Source organism: Mustela nigripes, chromosome X, assembly GCF_022355385.1.
Source record: "Mustela nigripes isolate SB6536 chromosome X, MUSNIG.SB6536, whole genome shotgun sequence".
NCBI lineage: Eukaryota > Metazoa > Chordata > Mammalia > Carnivora > Mustelidae > Mustela > Mustela nigripes.
This window is the reverse complement of record NC_081575.1, coordinates 57,969,880-57,988,486: the sequence shown is the minus strand read 5'-3', so window position 1 is coordinate 57,988,486 and position 18,607 is coordinate 57,969,880. Positions and strand designations below refer to the sequence as shown.

Here is an 18,607-nt window from a genome sequence, read left to right as displayed (position 1 = left end):
TCCCTGATATGAGGAAGTGGTGATGCAACATGGGGGCTTAAGTGGGTAGGAGTAGAATCAATGAAACAAGATGGGATTGGGAGGGAGACAAACCATAAGTGACTCTTAATCTCACAAAACAAACTTATGGTTGCTGGGGGGAGGGGGTTTGGGAGAAGGGGGTGGGATTATGGACATTGGGGTGGGTATGTGCTTTGGTGAGTGCTGTGAAGTGTGTAAACCTGGTGATTCACAGACCTGTCCCCCTGGGGATAAAAATATATGTTTATAAAAAATAAAAAATTTTAAGAAAAGAAAAAAAAAAGACTGCCACACACATGGTGGCCTTTTAGTTTTTCTTTAAAGATTGTTATTTATTTATTTGGCAGAGAGAGAGAGAGAGAGCATAACAGGAGGAGCAGCAGGCAGAGGAAGAGGGAGAAGCAGGCTTCCCACTAAGGAGGGAGTCAGATGACAAGGTGGTCTTTTAACAAATCATTAAAAATTTCATATTAGGGGCCTGGACTATATGGTTATCTAAGGCCTCCTTTGGTTTTAAAATCCCATGTGTTTCAGCTGGTAGATAAAAATTTTTGCTAGATGAAATCCATTCATTATTTGATATACAAGTTTTCTTAAAGAGTATGATTAAAAAACCTTTGTAAACCTAAACAAAAATCTCCAGCAGCATAACTTTGGCTCTTAGTTTTTCAACAGTTTTTTTTTCAACGTAGACCATGATATAGAAGTGTCTTTAATTTGCACATGACACAGTCATAAGAAGAACAGCTAATATTCATGATAAAATCATGGTGTGTATGTGTGTGTGCATCCTTAGGCTAAAACTAAGAATGAAAATGCATAAAACATTTTACAAATTTAAATTTACATATGACTTGTTTGAAAAGTCAACAAAAGGAGAATATGTGTGTAAACTGTGGTATATCCTTAAGAAGAAATAGTATCGGGGTGCCTGGATGGCTGTCTGAAGAGCATGCAACTCTTGATCTTGGGAGTTATAAGTTCAAGCCCCATGTTGGCTGTAGAGCTTGATGAAAAAATTAATAAACTTCTAAATTCCCTAAAAATAGAATAATATTATGGAACATCTAAAAATATTTAGGAAGAATTTGTAATAACATAGAGAATTTGTATAATGTAATGTCACGTTGAAAACAAACGCATATAAAATTTCTTTTTATAAAGACTCATTTATTTTAGAGAGTGGGAGAGAGAGAGAGCAGTGGGGAGGGGCAGAAAGAGAGGACAGAGAGAATCTCAAGCAAAGTCCCCACTGAGTGTGAAGCCCAATATGGGGCTTGATTTCAAAACCCTGATATCATGACCTGAGCCAAAATCAAGAGTCAGACGCTTAACCAACTAAGTCACCCGGGCACCCTAAGCATAAAAAAATTTCTTAAAGTATTATCACAATTATATGTATATATTTAAAAGCAAAGAAAAATGCAAAAATATCACCCAAATGTTAAATGTAAGTGGTGGGATTGTTTTCTTCCTTTGTATTTATTTATTCTCCATAGATACTGAAAAACTGAATGCAGTCTTAGGTCATATTAACAAAATTATAGTTTATTGTTAAAAAAGAGTAATAGTCCCATTGTTACTTGTGCTGTTCAAATATCATCTGAATTACTCTTGTTCACTACATTATAAGAGTAGTTTTAACCATACCAGAGTGCTAAGTGTATGGAATCCAGGACAATAAGTGCTTTGGACTGAATGGTGTCCTCCTTCCAAATTCGTATGCTGAAGCCCAATCCCTTAATGTGACTGTATCTTTGGAGATAGGGTCTTTAGGAAACAATTAAGGTTAAACTAGGTCATAAGGCTGGGATCCTAATCTGATAAAATTTATGAGGCAGATTGATCTCTCTCTCCCTCTCTCTCAGGTGTGCACATGCTCTCTCACTCTCTCACTCTCTTGCTCTCCCTTTCTGTCCCATGTGAGGACACAGCAAGGGGAAAGCCATCTGCAAATCAGGAAAACAGCCCTCAACAGCATCTGACCCAAACATGCAGATACTCTGATCTTGGACTTCCAGCTTACAACAGTGAGAAATAAATGTTTGTTTTTTAAGCCTATGGTATTATTAGTATTATTCCATATTAGCCTATGGTATTATTTTTATGGCAGCTTACATAGACTAATACAGTGAGTGACCTTAAAACCAATTCAGCGATAAATGGGTAGAATAACTGAGGATTTTAGGACTGGAGAAAATGAAGAAGATAAGGCAGAGAAATTTTTGGATATTTAAAGATATGGCATATGGAAACAGAAATTGTCTCATCAAACTAGGTTAGAAGACTTGAGTTCAATATAAGAAAGAGCTTTCTAACAAACCTGTGCCAAAATGGAATAAAATGCTTTTGCATGTGGTGAGCTGCTTACCAGTAGACATCGGCAAAGACCAGAGGACACTGCTTAAGAATGTTGTAGAAGAGATTTCTGCATAAATTTAGATGACTTTTGAATTCACATCTAACTTCAAGTTTCTCTGTATCAAGATTTTATCCCAACATTCCACACTGTTGAAATCTTTCAGAATTTTAATTTTCATATACTGTATTAATTATCCCTGAAATTATCTAAGTATGGTTTCTATGCTTTTATTTCAGCTGTTCACTAAAACATGAAGAATGTAGCAAGACCTAATATAGGAGCCATACTCCATGTTCCTAGAGAACTCTGATTCATTGACCATTGACCATTTCCATAATATAGCGGTTCTTTAAGTAACTATTTTTATAGGTTCTCTATACCCGTACCTGTGCTATTTATTTAAAATACACTTTTATAAAATCATCTTTCCTTAAAAATTAACATTATTACCTCCGTTGATTCATTTATTTGACTAACCTAATTGTCCTCTGATGTGAATGGTGACAATGAAAACTGTGGTAAAATAAGAACTTTAAAAAATGTATCAATCATTAAGAAAAACACTTACTGTTCCAAAATAAGTGAAATAATCAAAACATTGTATAATGTTTATTGTACTCAGCCTTATCTACCACTTACAGATTTACTTGCATGGGATAGTATTTCTGAATTTAAACTCAGGACAACAGGATACCATCTCCTTCCACTTCAGTATTAGAAGCAGACTCTCAGTCTTGACAGAGGTAGATAGACTTGTGTCTCAATTCTACTCTTGCCACATTTTACTCTGGGAGGACTTCATGGATGAATTTCAGGGATAGAAATAGCTTATAGGGACTCTTTCTAGAGGATGCTTCACAGGTGAATGATAAAAGTTGAAATGTTTGAGAAAGCTACACAGGAGCTCTTGTATTAAGGGAAGGATATTTTCAGTCTTGATGACTAGATTCCAGAAACAATGTCAGAGTACAAAACAAGAAAACAATATTGGGAGTGAAAAAGCAGGCAATTACCATGGCAAGTGAGTGGTAGTAGGAAAGCAAGTGATAGCAATTGTTGAAAGCTCCCATATTGGACAATATATTCAGTAAGAAATTGACATCTACATAAAGCCAAATTAAGAGAAACTATAGAAATCTTCAATAAAATAATGGAACAAATATTATTAAAATAACAAACACTTATTGAACATTATTGTATGTCAGGCACTATGACGAATATGACAAGCAACTTATATGCATTATGCCATTTAATTCCCATAACAGCTCCATGATATAGGTCCCAAAGCTATCCTCATTTTCCTAAAAGGAAGTCACAGTTCCAGAAATGATATAGATTTAAGGCCACTTTTTAAGTGATAGGACTGAGATATAAACCCAGCTTTGTATAACTCTCAGCTCCACTCAATCTCTCTTCTATTATGTAAAGGCGTCTACATTTAGGTCCATAGGTTTATCATGAATAGCTTAATAATTTGATTTACACACTAAAATATTTACTAGCAAGAAAGGAGCATGTTTAGATTTCTGTTGGAAATAAACCAAAATTAAGAGATCTACCTTTTTTTAAAAAATCATTTTTGTGTTTATAATTTTGTTGGACATTCCAGCATCTGATGCTCCTCTCACTAGTCTCACTGATCATGCACATATATTATCCAAGAATGAAATCTATCTTACTTTACAAATTCCACACTTGCCCTCACTGAGAGCTAAGGAATATTTGACTTTGTCTCATGACTACATCTCCCAATTTGAGGAAACTACAGTCAGTGTGTTGAACATTAAAAAGTACATTTCATCACTCAATACCATATAAAAATCATTCTACTCCTTCTATGCCCCTAATCATTTGACAAAGCATTTTACTGTAAACAAATTTTGGGGCCACTGTGTGATTATTCCCCCTTGGAAAATATACTGTTTCCCCTCTATGAAACTAGAACAGAAGGTCTGAGAGAAAGGAAATTATTAAGCATTCTACTGAGTTTTTTCTGCCCAACAAAAACTAAGATAGAGGTCAATGAATAACTATGTGCAGACTGGAACTTGAATCCTCTAGGGTGACTGTAGGCTAATTAATAATTAATGCCAGAGCCATGGTGTTTGAAATGCAGATGTGATAACTGGAGGCCTGGCTGTGCTGTTCAGAGGAAGCAGATTTAGATACTATAGGGAATAGGTTCTCCCTTGCCGGCTGGCTCAGCGATCCAGCCTGGGTGCAAAGCAGGGCCTATGGTTTAGATTATATTCCCCTCAGCTGTTAATTACCTGAACCTACTTTGAAGTTCTTCTCTTTTTATCCTCTGCATGAAAAGAGATTGGTTCAGCCAAGGGACTTAGAGAAATGATCAAATACATAGGGTGGAGGGTAAAGGGGTGGTAATAGAACTTCAGATATAAGAAGATAACGAAGAAAAACACATAGTAGAACATACAAGAACATATATTGTTAGGAAATGTTGAATTGTGGTTCATTGTTTCAAGCACATTGTGTTTCCCTTTGTTCTAATGAAGTTGATTTTAAGTAAATGTATATAAACTTTCTCCGAATAGGTATAACAAAGAATTTCCATCTGTCTTACTATGTAGTGATTTGGCACGAGACAGGGGTTTTACAATGCCATATTTAATTTAATAAAGTCCTTTAAATCTCTTCATATTTAAAGCTACTTAATGATAACAGAGTCAGCACAAACTGTTTCTATATAACCTATTTATAGTCAAATCACTCATTCTCAAAACACAAATAGAATGTGCCTTTGCCCAATGGGGGAAGATACTGAATATTAGAAAATTATGAAAATAGGTTGCAGTTGAAAGTAATCTGAAAGCAATAGTAGGATTAACTGCATTATAAAGCACCCTGGTTTGTTTTCAGGGTATGTTTGCATATGCACACAATTTAAAGAAGCCTGGCTATTAACTATCTAGCAAGTAGGTTATAACATGTCTGGATTAGATGTAAAGGTCAAAGTTTTTTTCTTTGTTTACTTGTGGCTTTTCTTTTCTATTTTTAAATGTTATTTTCAGTCCAGCTACTCCAGACAAAGCACTTTCCTGGGATAACATACCACCCACACATGAATAAGAATCTCTCTTTTGGTGCACTAGAATGGTCATGAAATAGTTAATTTTCAACTGTGAGAAGTATCTTTTTCACAGAAAACTGGCCTTGAAAGCAACATCAAAGGAAAATGTGTACCTACATTAAAAATGACACCTGTGGCTGCATATCATCTGACTAAGGTGGCATCAAATGCCCACAACCAGATGAGTGAGTGATGATCTTTCAGCTCAGATGCGACACACAGAACTCCATACAGGGTTCTATTTTATTTACTGCCTATTTCTATTTAAAAGAACACTTTTGTGAACAGTCTTTAAACTTTTAAATCAGTACAAAAAGCCAGAAATTTGCTTTTTAGAATCTATTGCTCAAATATGTAGGGCTTGCGTCACTGTACAATTTAAATTCTCTGAAGCAGGAGAATAGTCACGTAACTAAAGATCTTCTATCAAAAGCAAAACACATTGGGAATTTTTATAATTTGATATGTGATATGACTTTCCCAGTTGTGGTTTTCACTCTAAAAACATATATAAATCAATACTAAGATTATGTAAAAATAACAACAAAGACCAAATTTATCTCCACGCAATTTCAATTCTAACTTATACTAACATAAGGTAGGGGGGCCAAATCATAGAAAGCAGAGTCTACTTTCATACTGATTTTATCTCCATTCAGGTATCTCAGCTGTATCATATCGCTAGAATCCAAAGTGTTAATGAAAATGTAGCAATTTTTTCCAGGCTTTAAATACAAATTTTGTATGATGAGTTTTCTGTTACTAAGAAAAAGAAGAAAAAAAAAGTGTGTGAAAAACACATAGCAGCAAACCAGGGGCAAAATTTAAAACAAAGGAAAACAAAACAAATTTTTTTAAAAATCAACCACTTAGATCAGCACTTAAGATTTTCATGTACCACTTCTTTTGACTAAAGCTCTTATACAGGTGCACAACATTCTGACTCTCTCCATACAATCCAAAATGCAGTTAGATTATCTAATTTGTGTCCTTTTCACCTGCAGCTACAGGGAGATTAAAATGAAGTTCTCAGCTCTTTATTAGTAAAAAGCATTGGAAAAATAAAATAGATCTTAACAGAAATGTTTTTCTGCCTTTCAGTATGAGTGATGTGTGTTGCATGCGATATGCACTGCAAAGTAGAGGAAACTTTTCTATCCCGCGAAAGGAAAAATAAAACATTGAAAAAGGACTTTAATGAAATCATAACATTAAAATAGTTTTATATTAAACCCTGCTAATTTTCTAGGTGAAGACTGTGAAGTGAATGTGAGGAAACATTAAAAGCGAATTGAATTTGCATTCCTTATGCTACAGGCACCTGTTTACATGACCTTTAAAACAGAATTAAAGCTGTATCATCAGCAGCTGTAGGCAATTCACATTACTAAGACCATCAAATCAGAATGCTAAACTAACTATAAAACATAAATTAAACTGATAGAGAATCATCCCAATTCACTAGGTTTACTTGCAATCTATTTCTATGCTACTAGTCATTTCAAAGCAGTTTCCAGATCCACCAAATCAGATATACCCCAGTACATACGAAAACAGTGTACAGCTATAAGTATGCAAGCTAGGAACACTTTAACCTGTCTTTGTCAATAAACCTCCATCATTCATCCAAGCTAGCTTATTTTGTGATTATTATGTACTTTCAGCAATCACCTCCAAAAATAAGCATCATCCCATGAAGACAAAATGATCTTCAATATGTTATACATGGCAGAGATGATGTTAATTTACAAGTATGTATCAGAAGAGTTTATAAAGAATGCTTAAAGGCTAGTGAAAGTTAGCCACACTTCTTTTTTACTCTCAAATTCATTGTATTGTTCCCCAACATCCTCAAGATTTCCGATAACTATATTCCAGTTTCCTTTCATAGCAAGTATAGTTAACACAACTTTTAAAATATGGTAGAATGGATTATTAAATAGGGGTTTAAATCTAATTGTCTGGGATGAGAGTTGCTCTAAGAACATGAAAAGAGAAAAATAAGTGTATTTATAATGTGAGTCATTATCTCCCTAGAAGTGTTTTTAGAAAGCTGGGTCTCTTTCCATTCCTAGCAGTGAAATCTTAGGAAAAAACTCTATTTTTACTGAAATGTTTCTATTTGTGTGTTGTGACTTATTTTCCTCATCCTTACAAAATGTATACTCCTCAACAAAATTGAATACATATAGAATTTTTTTGAAAACAGTCATTCTACTTTGCAGGGTAAGGAAAGGGGGTAGAGAGCTCAAATGCTTCTCTCCATCACTAATGTGAGTATTTGTATAGGACAAATCTCAGTTCTTTACAAATCTGTCAACTAGCTGTTAAAATAAAACCGAAACTCCACAGCTCTAACTCTCAGCTTCTGCGGAGTTGAGATCCATACTCAGAGTCAGATAATTTTTGAAGGCAATTTACACTCACATAGGTGTGTTTTTCAATATGAAATGTTCATCCATACAATCTCTCTCTCTCTCTCTCTCTCTCTCTCTCTCACACACACACACACACATACACACACACACACTAATTTGTGTTATCCATTTGTTTAAGGGGGTATCTAAAGTCTACATCATGCACCTGGGGAAATGTTTATTTAAAAAAAAAATGAGTGCAGGCATGATTGAATTACAGTTTTACTGCAAACAGTAACCTCAATTTCTTTCTAAATGTTGAAGAAGTAAGTAGAGGATAGGTGGAAGAAAGGAGACAGTCTCATTCTCACTGCCATTTCAATAAGTAAAAATGAATATTTAGGATATACAAGAGAGATTTGAGTGTTGGTATTTAGATTGCTCTAAGCATGTTAACTTAGAGAACTAAGGCTTCTCTGGACCCAGTCCATTGTTAGAAACAAGGAAATGTGCTATTTTTTAAAATTTGCTTTTTTAAAAAAAATTGGCTATTTTTAAGAAGAATTAGGCAAGTTTAAATCCTGCTGCCTTTAATGTGATCTGAGTTAACATTTTCATGCCTGAACAAAATGTTTTAGGGTGACTTTCTCTCCCTTCCCCTCCCTCCCATACACACACTTAGGAAGAGTCAAGGGCATGATATTCTCCTACACACACCCCACAAGGAAGGCTATCACTGAATCAGAGCTCTGGTAACATACAACATTTGTCAGTGAAAAGGCTGGGCTTTGTTTCCTGAGAAAGGATTACCTTGAGCACCTCTGTTCAGGCCTACAGAGGGAGGTATTCGTCTTAAAGCTGTTCAAGGGACTCATCTGTGAAAGGCAGAGGCTGCCCAGGGACAAAGATACTCAGCCAGGCTGGCCAGGTCTGGGGATCCTGAGAAACTAACCACTACAAGCTACCGCACTCACACAGCTGCCTTGGTGCTGGCTCTTCTAGACCCTCCCTCCCTCCACTTCCAACCATGGGAATTAAGTCTTGCCCCAATCACAGGGATCCTGCTCCAAATGGAGGACACAAGAACCTGTGGCTGGCAGAACAGTGAGAGCCAGGAGACTGGCAAAATAAGCCCCTCTTGCAGGCTGCTTGATAGTTGGAGTGGGACCCACTGGTCTTAAAGAATTGTCATCCACCAATTATCTTAAGATGGGAACTCTCCGTTTAATACCCACACCCTTGACCTGTTTCAGCCCCTTTATTCAGATGTATCTGGCAGGCTAAAGTCAGGTCCAGCCTTTGGGCTTCATGTGGGCATTTTAACCATGCTATCCCAGAAGTGCGGGCTTCTGTTGTTGCCCAGATTATTCCCCCTCCTGCTGAGGCCTAGTGCTGGGCTTTGGGGACAGCTTCTTGATTCTCTGTGGCCTTGACTTTCTGCAGATTGGCACAAGTGAACTTGGGTTCTTAGCAACGCCAGAATGAAGAGTAGGTTAGCCTCAGAGTCTTAGCCAGGGGAGGAGCAGACCCACCAAGGAAAAAGACTCCTTAAAGGACTGGGTTCTTTTGATGTCTGCCTGAGCGCTTCTGCGTGGAAAAGAAACTCCAGAAGTCCCTGCATGTAAAATACACACATGCTATGGCATGTGTCCACAAGCAGCTGGAATCCAAAATACAAGATCAAGTAGATGTATTTTCCAAGCAGGGTAGCCAAATTGATTTCCCCCAATTGAAAGTGAGGTAAAGGGGCGCCTGGTGGTTCAGTGGGTTAAAGCCTCTGCCTTCAGCTCAGGTCATGATCTCAGGGTTTGCTCAGCAGGGAGCCTGCTTCCCCCTCTCTCTCTGCCTGTCTCTCTGCCTACTTTTGATCTCTCTCTGTCAAATAAATAAAAATCTTTAAAAAAAAAAAAAAAGAAAGTGAGGTAAAGTATAAGAGAGGACTTTAAAAAAGTTGCAAGAGATAGGGATTTACAGAACGCAGGAAACCTACACCCCTCCCCCAAGAACGAACATAACAACAATCACAACAGAGAAAGCACTAATACTCTTGTAAAAATAAGTTCCCCATATATCCTTGCAAAGTGGACTTTTCCCCAAACATGTGGTTAACATGTTTTGCTTTCTTTCCATCTCTCTCTCATATATATATGTATATATGTATATATATACATATATATAATTTATTATATGATTATTTTATATTATATTATATTATAATATATCATATCATATTTTTTTTCTCACAATCGTCAGCCTCCTTCTTGGGGGGAAAAAGAAAGAGCTAAAGTTCTGAATAAAAAATAGCAAGTTAAATCTGGTCACTTGCTCATCTTCAAATGTGATATCCTGCTGCCTTGGGGGACTGGAAATAGTAATGTGAGCCCAGAACACTCAGCATATTGCTTACTAAATGTCTTTTCCTAGAAGAAGCACATATTTTGATCTGTAATCAAGTTTCCTCTAGTCCCTTCACTTCAGGGAGATACAGAATGCTAGCCATTTCAATAAATACTATTTACTAAGGAAAGGGTTGGGGGTGGCAAGAGTGCACAGAAAACAGAATCTCAGTTATGAATGAAATCTGAGTATTCTTATAATTTTGAGTGTTAAAATCTTAATCCACCCATGAAGAAAGAAGTGTATTGCAATTTGGGGCATCTTTCTTAACTAGAAAGTGGTGTCTAATAAGGTGTCTAATGTTCAACTAGATAGCTCACTGATAACTTGAATACCAATCCACAGAGTTTAAAGTAGTGGACTATCTCTACACTCCCTCTGATCCATTATGGAGTTGGAACGATTATTTTCTCTTCTTTAATACACCTATCATTTCTGACTTTAAGAAAAAAATCAAAATAAAGATAAAAACCACCACTTCAGTTTAAATTTGGAAATATTTTGCAACTCCATTAAAAAAAAAAGATAATTCCATATGGGGTCTATATTTAGTCAAATCATCAACTGGACCTCTCTGCAACTAGGCTCTGTCTGAAGTGCAAAACAAGGGACTGGGCAATGGCCACAAAGATTCCTAAACACTCCGAATCCTGGTACTCAGAATATGAGAGCCACACAGAATACTGCATAATAGCTCTGTCTCTGTAGAACTCTTTCCCTGGGAACCTGAAAGATCAGGGTTCACTCACTAACAATGGCAATGGAAAGGGGAGAATTGACCTCAGAAGAGAAACTGAGACTGAATCAAGGTGACCTTTACAACATAGCTGCGGGACCCCACATCCTTTCCCTAAGCAATAACAATCTCTATTGTCCTGGTCTTTTCTCTAACCATCTTCTGGGCAGCCCTAACCTCACAATTCCTCAGCACTTCCCAAATGACAATTGATTTTGCTAGTAAATGACTAATATTCTCTAAGATTAAGGTATTTGTATTAAATTTTTTTCATGATGAATGCTTTATTTTTTAAATTATCCTGTGTCTGCTGCAGCATTCAGTGTATGCTATCTCTCTTCCCCACTCCATCTCCCCTTTTCTCTTAAGATCTTTTTCCTCATGTTCAAGGAAAACCAACAGAAAGCTAAAAAAAATGAACTAATCGAGCCTGAATTGCTATTGGCTAATGTCTGCTAATGCTGTCCAATTTTTTAAAGATTCTCCCCCAGAATATTTTAAGCCCCTTTACGTTCCCCCACACAGTTTGTCAAGAATGAGGAGGAGGAGAAGGAAGGGGAGGATGAAGGTGGAAAGGAGGAGGAATAAAAGGAAGAAGAAGGAGAAGAAGGAGGGGGAGTGGGAGGGGGACAGGGAGAGGGAGAAGGAGAAGGAAGGAAGAAGGGCGAGGAGGAGGGGAAGGAGGAAGAGGAAGAAGAAGAGGAAGGAGGAGGAGGAGGACTGTAAGAGGAGATACAGCAGGCTGGTGCTCTGAAGGGCAGCTGTGACTGAGAACCTCTAGTAAGCTCAAAGTGCAGACGCTAAGAAAAAGGTTTCTTTCTCTGTTGCTTTCAGAAGCTGTCCAATTGTTTCCCTTCCCTTATGAGCTCCAGGTTATAAAAAGAAAGTGTGTACTTGTCCCTTCCAAGCCCAACCTAAGTAATCCTATTTCCAAAGTGGACTTGTGTTGAAGATGAAGTTTTCAATATTGAGATCACACCTATGTGCCACTTTCTACTGTCTGGAAATTCATTCTGTATTATACACACTCAAATCTGGCCTTCTAGACTTCCTTCTTGACCCTCACCTGAAACATCAGTCTCAGACCACCTCCCCCTCTGCCAATTTGTACAGATAATGAGAATGCTTCATAATCCATGCTCATTTATGAAATCTACAAGAGACATAATCTCCATTTCTGAATGAACCTTGGACATACCAAGCTCCCTTGTTAACACGGAGTGTGACTTAAACCACATTAATCTGCTTAATATCTTTTGTGAGTCCTTCCTTGCTTCCAAAGGGGCCAGGAATGTCTGCTAAGGCACTCAGGAGTTGTCATGTATCCTTAAATTTTGTGAGGAAGGAGAGTCACAGTGACCCCCCAGGTTACAAATAAATGAATGAACATACAAATAAATCAAACCAATCTGACTTGCTTTCAGGAATTAATGGAATTTCCCTCTTAGAAAACAAGCATAGTGATGGGTAGGGTGGAGGGGCATATTTGGGTGTGAAGGAAGTCCAAGGAAGAATGAAGTTTGTGCTGTGTGCTAGCATAGCAAGAGATCAAAACCTGTTCTTCTTTACTGGAGATAGGCGTGTAGACTCCATAAAATCATAGTTCCTCCATTTTTAAGTTAGACTCCCCTTCAAGATTTTAGCTACCCCAACCTCATAGAATGGGTCAGTTATTATTATTTTCAAACAATAATTGTGGAGGGGGTGGAGTAATTCAGATCTAAGAACCCCACAGTGGACTTCAAGATCAAGATGAAAAGAACACCAAGCTGTGTATTTGGCCCAACTACCCAAGAGAGCAGTTTATCAGTGGTAACTCTGACTTTAAGGCAGAATCAGTCTATGAAAAATAAGCTACCAGTTCTTTGAAACAGTAACTTCACATGTACTTATTTCTCTCCCATGTCCAGACAGGGTCGTCTATTGAATGAGGTTCTTTTATTTTGCATGGGGCAGGGGATTTGTGACCATGGTCCCCCCTTTTATTCCTCTCTCTATGGAAACCCAGATCATGGGGAGAAATATGCAAGGCTGAATAAAGAGAAGCCACAGAAAGGAGCGCTTGAGAGCGGCATCTGTTACACTTGGGAAGTTAGACTGACAGGAGAGGGTGAAGGAAACCTGTCCAGCAGATTAGTTAGAGCAGCAAGAAGATTTTACTATATGCAGATATTTTCTTCAAAAAACAAAACATCTTACATACAAGAGAAGATTATATTACAGCTGCTAGAGAATGGGACTGCACCTGAATTAGGCAGTATCCATATTCATGGGAACTGTTTTTTTAAAAAGGAAGAAAGGAAGGAAGGAAGGAAGGGAGGGAGAGAGGAAGGGGGGGAGAGAGAGGAAAGGAAAGGAAAAAAAAAGAAAAGGAAAAGAAAGAAAAATGACTACATTGTTTTTGCTCCTGTCATAAACTATTCTTAAATTAAAGGACTACAGAACAAAGGTGTGTAAAACCTGTCCCTGGATGCAGATAACTCTTGGGGATAGATGCCCCCCCAGCCTCTGGGCATAGTGTGAACCACTTTTGAAAGCCTGGCAAAAGTGGTTGCCCAGAGTAGAGGCCAAGAGCTAGAGGAAGGTTGATTATAAGACTTCAGGCTAGTCAGAATTGGAAAAGGACTCCCCTTTTTTTCCATGTGAAAGCATTAAAAATTGATAATCGCCTTAACCCCCTGAATGGCCAGACTAAGATTAGTAACTCTTTCACTGAAAGGTAGCTGCAATGATGGGGGTGGGGAACACACCATTATAACAACATGGCAATGATCATGATCTTTTTGCCAGTATGGGTACTTTAATGTGTTTCCCTCTGACCTCTAAACTGACATGACATAAACTAGCAAAAGGACCCTTGAACAGGCAGCCTAAGAGAGCACCTGAAAACTTTAATTTTTGTTTGATTTTAACAAGTACTCTTTTCTTCAGGAAGCAAAAGTTCAGGCACAAATGAGATTGTATTCTTACAAAAGAAGATACACAGTTAGTTGGCGGTAAAGAAAAGACATTCTTCTACTGAAAGAGAAGAGCAGGGAAGGGGAAGGAAGGAGGAGGGCAGAGGAAGAGAGGAGAAAAAAACAATTTCTAGGTTAAAAGCAGATAAACTTTTACAAAAGGACACCAGAGAATGAAACCATAATTTCAATGAAAAGGAGGAGGAGAAGACAAATTATCATCTCTGCCAATAACTACTAAGTGTTTATCCTTTTTTTTTCTTTTTTTTAGACAAAGAAAGAAAGAAATAGATCTTAAACAGACGCCTGGTTTTCCTGCTTAATAGACACAATTTACATTTACCAATATAAACTCCCATCGCTCTCTACTCTCTTAAGAAATTTCTCATTTCCCAGGAAATTTATGCTTTTTATCTATATAAAGGAATGGCAGAATAAGCTCACCTTGTTTTTATTTTTTTCTCATTTTCTTGCACTTTCTTCAGATCTGTCTTCTTAGAGAAACTAATGCCTTAATGACTTTCTGGTAGCTGCAAGCCTTCTTTTATTTCTGCTAAATATATGAAAATGTATGCAAATTTAAATCAAGCTAAACCTAGGAGCTCTTGCAATATATTTAATGGAATTTCAAACCAATAAGGGAACTCTGATGCTGTCTTCTGTAAGTGCAAATATAATTACGCAGCTAGGTTACCTTAGAAATTATGCAATGGAAGGTCATTTCTTTTTTTACTTCAGAAATCCTGTGCTGCTTTTTCTCAGCTAGAGAAAATCTAAAATCTTTGCATTTTCACCTCACTCAGCTTACAAGCAATGCCTTTGCACAGGGCTGTGAAGTACATGAACTTGCCCTTCCCTAACTTATAAAAGCTTAGGAGTACAAGCCTTTCTTGTTTCCTCTTAACCAAAATGTGAAAACATTCCTGTCCTCCCAAGCTGAAAGCAAATTCAAGCTGATGGGTGCGTGTGTGTGTGTGTGGGGGGGGTGCTTAATGCCAAATAGCCTGGCATCTCTCATCTCTCATCACTTTCTCTCTCTCTGAATTTTCAGGGCACACTAAATGATTTCCATTTACTTCAACTTGTCTGGGATGGGGAGGAGGAGGGCAGTGCATGTTAAAAACAATTTTCCTAGGGTATAGCATCAGGCGCCCTAATCATGAATGTTCTCCTCTGTACCTACTGAAACTGGGCACGCTACGTGTCTTGGGTGAGTGTGAGGGAGGGCTCTCCATTTAAGCAAGCTGCCTCTGAAAGAGGTTGTGGGACCGCTGGTGAGAGCTGACTTGGAGAGGTAGTAAAAACCAAGTTGTCCAATTGACCAACTGGATTGGAAGGCAAACTTCACAATAACTGAAATTTGTCAGATTTTTGTCACATTCGAATTTACTTTTATCACATTAGATTTTCCCAGAATCTTCCAGTTGTTCATGCTTTAAATAAAAATTTTCAGAAGCTGGACATCTTTTTCTTAGATGCTTTCTGAACTTGGTATTGAATTTCTCATAAATGATAAAATGAAATAAAACAAGTCAAAATAGTTCTTATTGGAATCATGGACTTCAGTCTTACAGATTTAGGGTTCTATCTAAAAGGGGTTCCTTTGCTCAAACTTTGTAGCAAGATTTTGATTTGCAGTGCCCTGCACACAACTAAGCCAGAATGCTAAACAAATTTGATAAAAATCCCAATCCACTGACATTTAGATGACATTTAAACTGGTTATATTGTTTTCTTAATATATTTTTTTCTTTCTCTATTTCGGTTAATCTAAATAATACAAAAGGAGTTCTAAAACCATTTTGCTACTTCACCCCTTATCCACCCCCCCCCCCCCCACCAAACACGCGCACACATACACACTTCCCTCTTATACTTCACCCTCCACTACAAACGTCCATGAAGTCTGTGTGAGGTGGGGAGGGGGGAGGGAGGAAGGGTTAACCAAATGAACTGCCGTCACTCAGCCCGAAGCAGCCAATGGAGCCAAAAGATTGATTTACTTCCTGCTCTGGTCTCACTGAAACTCTAGTGCTTAGCTAGCCTAATTTGGAAAGTTAGACCGGCCTCCCGTGCCGCCATTGGCCGAGCCCGTGGCTAGCCAGGCCGAGACATGTTGCAATTGGCCACAGTGCGTGCCGGTAACTCGCTCTCGCGGCTTTAGCTCCCCCGCACCATAGATGTCAAAGGCTGAAGCTGCTCCCTTTGCCACATTATAACTAGTAGGGGATCCTCATCGACCATGGCCACAGCTGCCTCGAATCCCTACAGCATTCTCAGTTCTAGCTCCCTAGTCCATGCGGACTCTTCAGGCATGCAGCAGGGGAGTCCTTTCAGAAACCCTCAGAAACTTCTCCAAAGTGATTACTTGCAGGGAGTTCCTAGCAATGGGCATCCTCTCGGGCATCACTGGGTCACCAGTCTGGGCGATGGAGGCCCATGGTCTTCCACACTGGCCACCAACCCCCTGGACCAGCAGGACGTGAAGCCCGGGCGCGAAGACCTACAGCTGGGTGCGATCATCCATCACCGCTCACCGCATGTCGCCCACCACTCTCCGCACACTAACCATCCGAATGCCTGGGGAACTAGCCCGGCTCCGAACCCGTCCATCACATCCAGCGGCCAACCCCTTAACGTGTACTCGCAGCCTGGCTTCACAGTGAGCGGCATGCTGGAACACGGAGGGCTCACCCCACCGCCAGCCTCTGCCTCTGCACAGAGCCTACACCCCGTGCTCCGGGATCCCCCAGACCACAGCGACCTAGGCGCGCACCACTGCCAGGACCACTCGGACGAGGAGACACCAACCTCGGATGAGTTGGAACAGTTCGCCAAACAGTTCAAACAAAGAAGAATCAAGTTGGGCTTCACCCAGGCCGACGTGGGGTTGGCGCTGGGCACACTGTACGGCAACGTGTTCTCACAGACCACTATCTGCAGGTTCGAGGCCTTGCAGCTGAGCTTCAAGAACATGTGCAAGCTGAAGCCACTGCTGAACAAGTGGCTGGAGGAGGCTGATTCGTCCACAGGGAGCCCGACCAGCATTGACAAAATCGCCGCTCAGGGCCGTAAGCGCAAGAAGCGAACCTCCATCGAGGTGAGTGTCAAGGGCGTCCTGGAAACGCATTTCCTCAAGTGTCCCAAGCCTGCCGCGCAGGAGATTTCCTCGCTGGCAGACAGCCTCCAGTTGGAGAAAGAAGTGGTGCGTGTCTGGTTCTGTAATCGAAGACAGAAAGAGAAAAGAATGACTCCACCAGGGGATCAGCAGCCACAGGAGGTTTACTCGCACACGGTGAAAACAGACACGTCCTGCCACGATCTCTGACTGCAGGAAGCAAGAAAGCGGCCCGCCGCGCTGGGAGCAGCGTGGAATTCTCTTTCTCTCCCACTCTCTTCATTTCACTTCAGCTTTATTATTGCTATCTAGAGACATAGCAATATCTAAATATCTAGATAGGGCTCTTCTCTCGCTCTCTCTCCCCCTCCCTCCCCATATTTTTTTTTTTCTCTTTTTTTTTTTTTTCTTTCCCCCCCCCCCCCCCAAATAGGGGATTCTAACTTATATTTTAAAAGGAAACACACTCACAAACGCCTTCAGGCTTCTTAAGGCTGATACACAGTTGCGTTAAGCCGTCCAGGCAGGGAACTCATTATAGTGGGCCGCCTCCCGCCAGGGAAATGTTTGCTCCAACCTTTTCTGCAGATCAATACATATTGTTTACTCGAGTAAGGTCTGTTGGATTGCTCCTCTCTTCGAAGAACAAGCAGTGGGGTAACTTGGGGGTGGGGTAAAATGGGGGAGGGGGGAGGGAAGACAGATGTGTGCCTCTGAATAACCTTTCAGCGCCTTGGTTATAGCAGCTGTATTTCAGGTGAAATCTGTTTTACAATAGACTAGTTTTGCATTTTTTAAAACTTCTATAGCGTTTCTAAATGTCTGCGGTGTTACTACAAGCTGTACACAATATTTGTGAGATAATTTGTATCTAATCAGCCACTCCACGTTATTATTGCTACTATGATTATTCCTTCATTGAGCTGGCGGTTTTCTAATTCCTTAAAAAAGGGAAGATCGTAGGAGGAGTAGGGGAAGAGATGCCTACCCACCCACCCCCTACACTAAATCTGTATGGAGAAGTACAATGGATAGAATTGTTCATGATGATAGTGGAGATATATATCTATATATCTATAGATATATAGATATAATTTTTCAGAGGGCAGAGTGTCTAGGGTAGGCAGAATAGGCAAGCCGATTGGGTTTGCAAAGTACTGTGAAGTAGGAGAGGAGATTTTGAAGCTTTCTGCCCTCCCTCCCTCGATCTGTGGAGTCCTTCCAGGCTTCTACAGAGCAGATCTGGGTGCCTGAAAAGGATTTGCGGGCGGCGCCCGACAAAAGAGGTCGGCCTGAGCAGCAAGAGGGCTCTGCACCTACGGAGGTCCGGAATGTTTGCACTGAGAGCTCCCCGCGGGTCCCGTGCCTCACCAGGACTGCCAGCGCGACCCCACCTCCTTCTTCCTAAGCGAAGGACTTTGCCTTCACATACCATTGCTTTCCCTGGAGACGAGGACCCTGAGATGCTGGCGACAGACTGAGTCAGTGCCTCCCAGTTCCGTTCAGCTCCAGTTCACCGCCAGCTCCCTGAGTGAGAAACCGTCGGGGAGGGGTGGCGAGTGGGGTGA

At 39.8% G+C, this 18,607-nt stretch overlaps 1 protein-coding gene and 1 long non-coding RNA gene across 2 annotated transcripts in view; one reads left to right on the top strand and one right to left on the bottom strand.

The window, feature by feature from the left end:
- The window catches only part of LOC132007599 (uncharacterized), a 70,630-nt gene extending 56,163 nt beyond the window's left edge, over positions 1-14,467 (bottom strand). Inside the window, exon 1 of the long non-coding RNA XR_009401408.1 lies at positions 14,366-14,467. This is a non-coding gene — a long non-coding RNA (uncharacterized LOC132007599). The remainder of the gene's footprint in view (positions 1-14,365) is intronic.
- A 1,600-nt stretch (positions 14,468-16,067) lies between these two features.
- Positions 16,068-17,399, top strand: POU3F4 (POU class 3 homeobox 4). Its single transcript, XM_059385121.1, has one exon. The coding sequence runs from the start codon at positions 16,164-16,166 to the stop codon at positions 17,247-17,249; it is 1,086 nt and encodes a 361-aa protein (XP_059241104.1). The 5' UTR covers positions 16,068-16,163; the 3' UTR covers positions 17,250-17,399.
- The last annotated feature ends 1,208 nt before the right edge of the window (positions 17,400-18,607 follow it).

Excerpts from the sequence above, each read along its gene's own strand:
- POU3F4 (XM_059385121.1), top strand. The coding sequence starts at position 16,164 with ATGGCCACAGCTGCCTCGAATCCCTACAGCATTCTCAGTTCTAGCTCC.